General features: G+C 33.4%; 1 protein-coding gene across 1 annotated transcript in view; it reads right to left on the minus strand.

Moving 5' to 3' along the window:
- Nucleotides 1-1422: 1422 nt before the first annotated feature.
- NIPBL (NIPBL cohesin loading factor) overlaps nucleotides 1423-12773 on the minus strand; it is a 266866-nt gene continuing 255515 nt past the window's right edge. The window contains 7 exon segments of the mRNA XM_020995941.2: nucleotides 1423-2394; nucleotides 2967-3152; nucleotides 3837-4011; nucleotides 5160-5437; nucleotides 6645-6791; nucleotides 7553-7753; nucleotides 9178-9285. Coding sequence (XP_020851600.1) covers nucleotides 2029-2394; nucleotides 2967-3152; nucleotides 3837-4011; nucleotides 5160-5437; nucleotides 6645-6791; nucleotides 7553-7753; nucleotides 9178-9285 — 1461 coding nt within the window. The 3' untranslated portion in view covers nucleotides 1423-2028.

Genomic DNA, 12773 nt, shown 5'->3' on the forward strand with positions numbered 1-12773 from the left:
ATGGTAGATTATGTTCTACTCAATTTTTATGCTTAAAATGATACTATTTCATCAATTCTTAACTTCCTAGAGTAAAATTCTCAGCAGAAGCTTTATACAAAGCTAATTATTTCCTCTATACCTAGAACTCCTGTGAAGGACTACATCGTGGCCATGATGAATGTTTCAGTTTGGTATGACTATGAAAGCAATACTGAGAATAAAGGTCACAATTAGCCAGTATGCAACTGGCAGAACTGCAGCAATTTTCTCCTAACACGTCATTCCAGGTGCCCATTTCCGAACTTCTGTTCTTCACAGAGCACTTCAAATATATATTAAAGAAAAAAAAATCTTATTTTGCCCCCAAACAAGTTATAAAATGGAAGAGACAACAACATGCACAATTAAGGAAGCAAAACATTTCCTTTGAGAAAATGTTCAACAAAGAATTCCACATAGGAATTAAATCCTGAGTTATCATTTCAGTTTAATAGGTTTGTACAAAAAAAAGTTTTGCAATAATATTACTATTCCTCACAAACTGAATAATATAATTTTGTTCGCTGGTTTCTTAAAACCGCGCATTCCACAAGTTAAATGTGTTTTTAAAATCAGGTTTATTGATTTGTAAGTGCACCTATTTTAGAGAATTAAACTTGAAATGTCAGTTTGTTTTCTGTAAAAATTGCTCTTTCCCCAAAGATTTTCAAACATTAGCAGCTCTTGCCACTTGGGTCACTACTGAAATCAACCCATCAAGCACTTCTGTTTTTCCCAGCTAAACAAAAGAAGTCTGTGTTGACATATATGGATACAGATAAGTGCTCCTCAAAGATTTATGATACAACTTTAAAGTAGAAAATAAAAAAAAACATTTCAATTAGTAAAAAATACTGTAATATACAAATAGCATTAAAAATCATTCGTGAAAAAGGTAGTATAATTACCAAATTTCATACCCATGTCAATCCTCAGATTACTTCTGAAATAAACCTCTACAATTTTAACCAAGAGAAATGCTGGTTACCCAAAATAGAGAGATTGCTAAGTTTTCCCAAAGTTTAAACTATCAAAATTATCATTTTGACATCATTAGAAAGAAATTGAAGCATACAAGGAATAAACTATAGTTTCTTTTTATATCAAAATGTACTCTTGAAAATGTGTTTGGCACAGTGCTAAATCATATATAGTTAGTACTAAAGATCACAGGATACAATAAAACCCTGGAGTTAACTGTGTATACACCCTTTTATGGGAGAAAAATAAAGATACCAATTATTCAGAAGTCAGTCAGCCTATACAAACTGTATAAACAATATTTTATGTCTTGCTTTGAAAACCACTGATAATAGTAAATTTTACATAAAAGACTGCAAAATAATATAAATGGATTTAAACATATCTTTACAATAAGAAATTCAAATGGAAACAGACAAGTAACAAAGAGAAGTAAAAAAATTTATTGCAGTATTCGTTCCACCAGATTGCCTGGGGATCCCTTTTCTTGTATTATTTCAGGGTGACCTAATACATCAAAATCTACATTTACAAAAACTCCTCCTGCAGATAGGTCATAGATACTGCATGCTTTTTTTTTTTCAACAGAATAAATTATGTATCCAGGGGATTCTGCCATTTTACAGCCTGGAAAAAACAATGCTTCCCTGGAAACTGGGCTAAGCTAAAGAAAGCCATCCGCTGCTAGGTTAAACTCCAAGAACACTTTATTAAGAACATTAACAGACTAATTTCCAACATTCACTTGTTTATTTTATTAAACAGAAAGTTTTTTTCAAGATATAAACAATTTTTGTTAAACTATAATACAGTGGGAGTAAAAATGAACTGAGAAGTTTCTGCTGCACAACAGCGAAGGAAGCTCCCACAAAAATGTTTACCAAACATTTCCTTCTTTTTTCCTGTGTCCCAGGTTCCATTCTTACTCTTCATAAAACTGATTTTTTTTTTGCCAGAATGTTGATATTTCAAGTTTCTCTGCCTTTCATTTAAAATTCCTGTAATTTGGCTGCATGTACAAATTCATTAGCTGGAAGTCCCATCCTTGGCGGCATACAGCGATCGTAAAGTCTGAACAACTTTATTAGTCAGCTTATTAGCACTCGTTAGAGCAATTTTTTTGTAAATAATGTCTGACTCTTTAATAGTGTCTACCCAAGGCACCAGTTTGCGACCATCACGGCGTTTAGCCTCAGTCCAGGAGCCACTGTAGGAGCCTGCCATCCACTGAACACTGAAGCCATTGCTGGTTTTCTGTACTACTCTTGCAATTTGTGGTCGATCTTTGTACTTTGGACAGCAAATAGCGATGACATCCATGACATCAACACTTTCATTCATCTGTGCTGCCAACTCTGTAGAGTCTGAATTTCGTTTTGACCTTCTCAATGACTAAAACATTGGGGGGGAAAAAAGACCAAGTGTTACACAAAGAACTTTAGTGAAATTATTGCTTTTATTGCTTTTAATCCCTTGACGCCGGGAGTTGGGATTTCCCAGCATACTTCCATTGCCGGCAATGAGACGCACCGTGACCGCCAGCGCCAAGGGGTTAACACTTGTAAAACCACATACTCTTAACTTGTACCCGTCTTTACTCTTATTGATATATAAAATATATATATATATATATATGTATATACACATAAACCATAAAGCTACATAAAAACCTGGCAACAATAAAAAGGATAACACATACAATACATTCCAAAGGAAAATTAATAACCCTTTATAACTGGGTAAGTCTTATTTTGTTTTTTTTTCTTTTTTATTGTCTTTTCTATTAAACTTTCTACAAAAGGATGTATAAATGGTTAAGTAGAGAATATCTATCTACAAAATGCTTTCCCTTGTCGATTACATTACTTTGTGTACATTTAGTATAATAGACTGACATGTATAAGCACATAAAAATCATTTTACGTAATACGCTGCGAAATACGTTGACTCCTCCTCCGCCTCACCCCTGAAGTGCCTCCTCCTCTATCCTCCCCATCACTTTCATCATCTTCTGTCTCAGCTGCATTATTTTTAGGGCTGCCTCCTCCAAGCAGTGAGGTAATTGCTTTATTCCGGGCATTTGTGCTAGCTGACACCTCCCCTTCTTCTTCTTCTTCATCAGGATCCAAATGTTCCATGAGGAGCTTGAACTATAAAAAATAAGTGTATTTCACAACTTCAGTCAGAATAAGTATTTCAAAACACTAAGTATCTAGTACTGGCTTACCTAGCCAGTATTGGTATGTGATTAAGACACCCTGGCAATACTACAGTGTAACTACCAATCCAAGAAAACTTTGGGAGCATCCCTCCTTCCTCATTTGAGATCACATTTTTATCACCTAAAAGACAGATATAAATATTGTTGGGAGAATGATTTTTTAAAATGACTTCTCTAAAACAAACAGTTAAACATTCTGAAAATAATGAACATTATATCTCCGGAGAGTTAAAATAGTTTTATTACTTGAAAACCACTATACAGATAGCATCCTTGTTTAAATAAGAATACACTATTTTTGATGGGTTCATCTTTGATTTCCTGTTTTATATAAAGGAAATTATATTACAAAGGGTGATTTCAAGTTGAAAGTTAACCACATAAGGACTCATTTAAGAGGTAAAAGAACTAAAATATTACACAAAGTTAATGAAATATTTTAAAACAGTCTTTAAAAAGAGGTATTTTATTTTCAATTCTTAATGCACAAATAAAGATTTCCTGTACAAACCACTATATTCTGTACTAATGTTTAAAAAACGTAATTTACCAAAAACATATTATACACAATATTTGTGAAAAAAGCAATGTATTTTACAATTTTGTTACTTACATCTAGATACTGTTTAACTATACTCCTCTTCACATCTTCTGTAATTTTGGAATTAGACATATCACTCCGCAGGAAGTCTAAGGTTTGTTTAGGATGAAAATGGATTCCTGTTTTCCGGTTTATCGCTTTATCATATACTTTTGCAGATTCAGATGGAGAATACTTCTGAATTTTACTGTTTTCAGAAAACAAAAACCAAACATTAGGCTTTAAAAATCTGAAGCACTGACATTTACACTAACCCATCTGCAACAAACCCAACTTCAACTTTAATAAAATGAAATATGCCACTTGGAGAAGCACCTGAATTAAGTGCATTTTATCAGATATCTAGGGCTATAAGATACCTTGCTTCAAACAGATTTTTATATCACTTGATTTCTCAAATTAAAAAACACTCTCTAAGAAGTCACCCTCCACATTTCGGAAATTAGGATGGGGTAAGAAAGTAATACTTTTATCTAGAAACATGGTCTGCAGAGAGGCATGAATTTAATTCCCCAAAAGGCTGCATATTATATTGTACTGTATTTCCCAAAGAACTAAAGAAGATATTAACAATATCTCATTCTAGTTAATGAACAGGGTCATCTATGAAATCAAGATGGCCATGTGAATAATGTAGCACAGAAAAGGAAGCAGTCTTTAGGGCTTGAATGCAATAAGTATTTTGTACTATAAGGAATGACAAATATGACAAATTAAGAAAAATGGGAAGACTTATATGAACTGAAGCAGACTAAAATGAGCAGAACTGGGAGAAAAATATACATAATGCTACAATAATTAAGTTAAAAAACACTACAATGAAATAGAACTTCGAGTAATTATAATGACCAGTACTGGCCTTGCAGAACAGATGAAAAACACACCTTCATCCTTTCTGATAGAATAAGGAAGAACTAGGAAAACACAGAAAGTAGAAATGGAAAACTGCTTACCCTTCAAGGAGTATTGAAATTCCTCTGATTTTATAAGAATTTGCACATTTTCTAACTCTGTCTCAGAAGAGAGTCCAAAATTTATATAAAGTGAAGATGAATGGGATTTATATGAAGTTAGGTTGGAGGCAGTCTACAGATATTCTTAGTGCACATCTATTTTTTAAGGCTATGTACATAATGTTTTAAAGAGAGCTAATAAAGAATTTAAGAGAGATTAGAAAGTTAGTAGTAACCTTTATTTTAATTGTACCTTCCTATTCTCATTGCATGCAAAAGGAATACTTGCAATGTGAAGATGAGTACACAATCAAAGCTTAGCTCCTTACTCCTTTAAAGCTATTTTAATAAGAGTCTTCTGTCACTATTCCTTTATCCTTACCTATCAGAGAATCCACAGAGGTTCTTTAAATGTTGTTTTAACATCAGAAGTAATAAAATACCCTGGGACACATTTGCAAATTCAATTAAAGGACTTGAATTGTCTGGTAAACATTTCATCACAGCATTTATATCATCTTCTTCATCTGAATCTGAATCAGAGTCAACTCGTTTACGTGATTTTCGAGGTTTGGAAACCTCTTCTTCACTATCACTTCCAGATGCACTTTCCCGGTTTGGTGAAGGTTTCTTTTCTTTCCTCTTGTCTTTCACCATAGACTGAAAGAAAGATGAAATTGGTTTACCTCAGTACTATGAAGATAAAATAGGCCTTATCTGAGAGAATATAATATTCCCTAAACTTTTTCTATAAATCAGGTTTCTGTACATCAAATCCTGATACACAGATTTTCATTAAAAAATGAAGTACCCATAGGAAAAAAATGGCCTCAAAACAAAATAAAATCACAGGGCAATAAATTTTTTGAAGTCACTTATTTTCTGTGAAGAAATAACAAAAATTTGAAAATAAATGATAAAATTTCAATTCAGTATCTAGAATTATTATTTTGTATAATGTCTTAGAGGATCTAAAAGAAAAAAATAATTAATGTAAGCTGAACTGGGCAGCAAAGTCACTTAATTTTAATCAGCTCTTCCCCTTTTCAAGTATTTTACAATAGGATAACATACAACTTTGATCACATCCTGATGAAGCTATCAAGCTTATATAAACAGGCTGGCCTAAGTTAAAAAAGAAGACAGAACCATAACACAAATTTTACTGAATTAAAGCCTGGATGTAGATGAAGGTTGGGGAAAATGAATTTACAAATACATGTAATAGCAAATGAAAAAGGGAGCATATATACTATAAAATATACTGTAAAATATGGTCAAAGGATTTGGAAAATTCTTTAAAGCTAGTTCTCCCTGACTTAGAAATTTGGTGAATTAAAAATTTGTATACACTAAAATTTTACCCCAGGAGAAAATACCTATAGCATCATGCATATGTTGGTGCCTTTTAATTAAGTATTTTATTTAATGTCAAATTTTATTTTCAGTTCAATAGCAAGCACTTTCATATTTAAACTATATAAGACCAAAAAGAATATACATTACACATTAATAGGACTCTAAAACAGTGCTAGTATCAAAAGATAAGCCTTAGATAGTGGTGAATAGTGATTTTACTGTATGTACAAAAAGCTTTATAACACCCAAGGCCAGTGCTTAAAGTAAGAGAAATAAGGAGGTGGAATGGTTTTTAAAAAATCACAGAAATGAGTTATTTTTAGGCCTTCCTAAAAAGAAGTGGCAGTTTGCTCACTTTCTCCCATTCAAGGACTGCCAAGGGTTTCATGGTGACTTAAGAGTTTATGTATCTGTCAAAAAAATAAAAATAAACAATGAGAAGCAAAACAGTGAAAACACCATGCTTTTATTTTAACAGATGCATTAAGGGTTACCATGTGTAACTTACCTCCTTAAATGACTGTAGGAGGTTACTGCCGGAAACTGAGAGTGTAATATCTATATGATGCATTATAAACAATGGTTCTTCCTGTGTCTGGTAAGGGAAACAGGCTAGATTGTCTGCTATATACAAGAGCATATTCACTTCTGTTTTCTGTAAATTAAAAAAGGGTAAAATATTTAACAATTTGTGTATTCATATTCTCAACATGAAATGCAAAAACAGGTATCAATGCCTATTGCATGGTCTTCCCACAAAAAAAAAAAAGCTTTTCCTTCCACCCTGGCAGCACCCATGAACTGGATTCATGTTTTTCTTGTCATGTAGCTTCTCTTCTGAAGGACAGTCAGCCTTCCCTTGGAAAGCTATAAACACGGAAACAGCACCTACAAATCCTCAGCAGCCCACTCGGGTCTGACCAGCCTTTTTCCCTTTAGTCTCCCTTCTGCCCTCTCTCCTTAGTGTCCAAGCTGCTAATCTCCCTAAACCTTTTCACTGCCTGGCCCTGCCACATCCCAGCTCGCCTTCCTTCCTTCATTGCCTGCATTCGCCCTCACAACTGGCATTTTGCCTCCGTCTTTCAACCTGTCTCTATCAATTTTAAATATCACAGAATTTCAGAGTTGATGGGACCCACACATTCATCTACTCCAACCATACCTGAAAAGGAATCTCCACTCTAATAGATAGTGATTATGAAAAAATTCATTGGCAAGCATTATACTCTAAGATAAATTATACCTTAATTATACTAAATTTAATTGTTATTCAATCATGTCCCTTTTCAGGGTAATCTTTTAATCTGCAGATATTTAGAAAAACTGAGGAAGTAGACATTACATATTGTTATTGTATACCAGAAGGTAAAATTTAACATGATAGGACATTTAATTAAGAAAGTTTTTCATGCTTACTGCTGTATCATCAAAGAGATTGAGTAAAGCAATTAGAAAGGCTCGTCTGTGTTGGCGATTTCCTCGGATCATGGAGTAAAGATGTGAACACAAAGCACTAGAGGATTCATCTTGTCTGAAACCCCTTACAGCATCTTTTGGGGATGTGTTGATTGCTTGCTGAACTTGGTAAGACATCTTCATACCAGCCACGGCTTTCATCTGAAATTATAAAATCTTCATTTTTATCATTGAAATAATAATAATAATAAAAAGGGAAAACAAAAATAAAAGGGCACTACATACTGAAATACATTTTGAGTCTTACTTCTTCATCTGGTCTTTATTTCATTTTAGGAGCATCTTAGAAGAGAATTTTGCAAAATGTCAATTTGTAGTTGTCACTTTTAAGTGAAAACTATCTTATTAGATCCTAGTATCCATTTTGTTCAAAAATTCAAAAACTTCCTCCAATTATAAATCAACTGAAAATTAGATCATAGTATTTTAGGAAAGGATCACATTATTTCAGAGCTTTAAGTAACTTTGGTCACATAATTTGATATCCTAATTTTAGAGATCAGGCCCAGAGAGGTGAATAGATTTGCTGAAAGTCACAAAGAGCTAGTTAATAGGAGAACTAAAACTTATAACTTCGTTTTCTGATTTAATGCTCTTTCTACTATCATACACGGCCTTCATATTAAAAGGAGGAATTAAAAGTTTTACAAAGGTAATTACTAAGATTGATAATTCTTCCATACGACATTTAAAAAAAGACAATTTGTTTAGGAGAATGACTTCAGGAATGAATGTACATAATGTTGAAGTCTTCATTTGCCAAACTTACAGAGTAACAGCCATCCTGCACTAGTTACTATATATTTATTACAATATATTTTGCATTGATGAATATGTTCCCCTTGCCTTGTTAGATTTTAAGTTCCATGAAGACAAGAATCATGTTCTATTTTTTTATTTGGGGGGTTCAGTATGGTGTCTTTCACAAAGCAGGTGCTTAAAAGGCTGCTGAACGAAGACATACACATAATATGAGTATTTAGGAACTGTTATTTGAAATTATTTATCATTATTAAGGCTTACATAATTATGAAGTCCAACCAATAATTTCAAAAGGTTGAGAAAATCTAGATTTTAAGAAATGAATAACCTAATAGTACTTACTATAGTAAATTTTTTTTAAAAAAAATATTAAATTTTCACAGAAAAATTTATGGGAGTGTTTTTGCTAAAAATACAAAATACAAGGTCACAGTCACAGAATTCTGGAGGTAGAAGAAGCTTTAAAGTTCAGTTCCAGAGAGGTTATAATTCACTTTTAAGATTATACAACTAGTTAATGGAGGCAGAGCTTGAAGTAGAAGTCAGATCTCTTGATTCCCTATCCAATTCTTCCTTTTGTATCATAATGCTAATCTTACTCCATTTTATTTACTTTAAATTCGAACTTCATTCTAGAAATAAACTTGGTACACGTGGATTAAATAGTAATGCATTTAGAAAAATGTTAAAGACACATTAAATTTTTTTTTAATTGCGAGGAGGTGATTGATATTGTGGACTATGCAAAAGTAAAACCAAGGAAAAATAAATTAATTTAAATTATACATATTTTAAGTACATACGTGAATGAATCCAGCATATTTTTTGTCTATTTCCACAAGCTGCTGGTCAGCTTTATTCCGCATGGCAGGCTCAGGGTCTGTGCCCATAGCAATTAAATATGGCACACACTAGAAATAAATATATGAAAAGAAATGAAAAAAAAAAGAAAAAAAAGAAAAAAAAATTAAGTCACTGAAATAGAAAAAAAAATTGAGTCATTTCAAACTACCTGAAAGCTAGTACAGCTAATACTTAGGAAAATTTAAAAATTACTGTGACAAAGTCATTTACATGAATATTAGCCTGCTAAGTTCCTCATGGCTAAAAATGCTTCAGTAACTAGAATTTATCCAAGGATTCAGACCTCTTTCGTAAAGTATTAGTTTTCTGTCTGGCGTAGTCTATAGAAGAAAGTGTCAGACAACAGGCAAAGAACAGATTATGGAACAATTTTGAAATTTCATTGGTAAGTTATGAAGTCACCTTCATAAAACTTCAAACATGACTGGGTATCGTATTTTTTGCTGTATACATTTAAAATGGTTATCATTTCTTCAATTTAGCTTGAAAAACACAATTTATTAAAGTTTAGCATTAATTATGCCATGTAATAAAGAATCCCAATGAGAGAATAGTAAATTTGTTTTCCACATAGAAGATCTGTATAGCTAAAAACAAAGCTGTTCTCTTATCGTTATGGTTTTAGCTAGGGTTCTGAAGTGATTAGACCACTAATTAAAGTGCTCTTTTTGGTCAAATGAGTTGACTAAGCATGAAGAGCTCTTACACAGAAAGGACTTCTATATACTTTCCATATACATTTTCCCTATACGCATCTAGCAAAGAAATATTTAATTTCTAACGACATTAAATAAAGTTAATCATCTGAAAGGAAAGCTATGCTACTATTTCATTTAGTGCTTTAAAATGCTGGATGAACTGACACAAAGTTTAACTTTAAATATGTGCACATTAACATCTTCATAAAATTTTTTGGGAAAGAAAGGATCATAACTGTAATTTTATCAGTGTTAGAAACTCCTATTCGGTGGAAACTAGCTCTACTGAAGCATGTCTCTTCTGTAACTTTAGTTTCAGAGAGGTTTTGTGACTTGGTCTTCCTGATCAAAAGGATGACCCTCTATCTACTTTTCCATGATGCTTCTCATGATACAGTATTTTATTGGGTATAAAAATGCTCTAGAGATCAAAATAAAATGTAATAAATAATGATTCACACTTATACATTATATAATCCTATATAATGTTACATGTAATCCATATCAAAACCTTCAAGACAATGCTCAGGGTTCATAATGTGGAAAGGAAGGAATATATCAAGGGAAACTTTGTTATTTTAGTTTTTTTTTCTTTTGGCTAGGTAATGGGGTTAAGTGACTTGCCCAGGGTCACATAGCTAGTATGTGTTACGTGTCTAACGCAGGATTTGAACTCAGGTCCTCCTGAATCCAGGGCCGGTGCTCTATCCACTGCGCTATCTAGCTGCCCCAAATTTTAATTTAATTTTTTTTCTTTATTTTTAGGCAATTAGGGTTAAGTGACTTGCCCAGGGTCACACAGCTAGTAAGTGTCAAGTGTTTGGTCTGAGGTCAAATTTGAACTCAGGTCCTCCTGACTTCAGAGTTGGTGCTCTATCCACTGCACTGCCTAGCTGCCCGAAACTTTGTTATTTTAAAGTAAAGAGAATTTTAATGAGGGTTACAGTGTATTAAGAATACACTGGTCATAATAAATCTGAGGTTGCAGAAAGGGAGAAGTCAATATGGCAGTCTTCCTCCAAAGTGCACACGAGTTCTACAGACAATGATTTCAGAAAGAAAATTTAAAATGTAGACCTATTATTTCTCACTCTTTTCATTTAATTCAACACCTAAAGCTTTTAACAATTTTAAACTGGGGGTCTCAAAGCTATGTTTTCATTAATAATCTTAGAAACAGAAAAAAGTTTTTATATGTATATGTATAAAACCCAATAAATCAGTTATACACAATAATACCCCAATTATCTGAAGGTCAAGCTTTTGGCAACCTAAAACATAACAATACCAAGATGATTAAATAGCTACCAAAAGAAAAAAAAATCCCATGCACTTTACTCCACAGGAGACGCCCAAGGACGAAACTGATTTGAATCATATCATTCCACCACAATTGGTGATTTGGTCTCTGTGTTGATAAGGAAGTACTATTTTTAAGGAAGATTGGCTGACAGAATCAGGAAATAAGAAAGCAATGAAGAGAGGGGAAATGTAATTTATAGGTTACACACACACACACACACGTGTATATTCAGTTGTTATTTTATGTATGTTTATTACATATGTACACACATCGACACGTAGATATATAAATAACTCATATTTTATAGGTTTTTTTTGTATTTATATACACACATATCCTGGATACAAAAGCAGCCCAGGTTCATTAAATACAGAGGCAAGCAACTCATTCTATATCCTTTCATGTTATTTATTAGAATACAGGTCATAATTATGGACCTCAGATCATTGAGAAAGGGTTATATTATATTTTCTGTTTAATTATGTTTAAAGAGGCAGAATTATACAACATGCTTTGCAAGTACTTCAATTAAAAATTATTAAAATAAAATGTTGTAGCCATTTGAAAGGGTAAATTAGTTATGCCAAAAAAATTACTGATATGAAATGTTATATGAAACTGTTCCATAGGCACATTTTCTACATATGGTTTCCCTAACCAACACTGTTATGCAATAGCATTGTTCAGTCAGTTAGTAAGTAAACATTTACTAAGTGTCCGCTAAGTGCTAGGGATACAAAAAGAGGTAAAAAGTCTCTCCCTTTAAGGAGCTCACAATCTAATGGGGGAGATAAGAAGCAAATATGTAAAAGTAAAAGTATATACATGGTAAATGGGAAATAATGAGGGAAAGCACTAGAATTAAGAGAGGTTGGAAAGGGCTTGCTGTATAAGATGAGATTTCAGTTGGGACTTGAAAGGAAGTCAGGGAAGCCAGTAGGTTGAGATGAGGAAGGAGAACACTCTAGGTATGGGAGACAGCTAGAGAAAATGCAAGGAGCTGAGGGATGGTAAGTATTATTCATGGAAGGGCAAGAAAGCCAGTGTCAGTCGACTGACAGTGGGAATAAGGTGTAATGCAGGGAGTAAAATACAAGACTGGAAAGGTAGGAGGTAGGGAATGAAAGGCTTTGAAGGCCAGAGAGAGGATTTTATTTTTAACCATGGGGACAGGGAGCCACTGGAGTTTATTGAATAAGAAGGTGTAGTGGTCGCGTCCACATGTTAGGAAAATCACTTTGGTAGCTGAATGGAGGGTGGCCTAGAATGGGGAGAGGGTTGGAACAGGCAGATATATCCGGAGGCTATCACAACAGTCTAAATATGGAATGATGAGGGCACATAAAGGTGGGATTAGTATCAGAGAGAAAGGGCTGCATCTGAAAGATGTTGTGAAGGTGAAATTGATAGAGTGAATATAGGTAATAAAGAGTTGAGGATGACAACTAGGTTTTGAGTCTGAGGGAATGGGAGGATGGTGGTGCCCTCTACATTAAATGGAAAAGGAGTGAAGGAAGGAGGGCTTGGGAGGAAA

Source organism: Phascolarctos cinereus, unplaced genomic scaffold (assembly GCF_003287225.1).
Source record: "Phascolarctos cinereus isolate Bilbo 61053 unplaced genomic scaffold, phaCin_HiC Scaffold_4;HRSCAF=312, whole genome shotgun sequence".
Classification (NCBI taxonomy): domain Eukaryota; kingdom Metazoa; phylum Chordata; class Mammalia; order Diprotodontia; family Phascolarctidae; genus Phascolarctos; species Phascolarctos cinereus.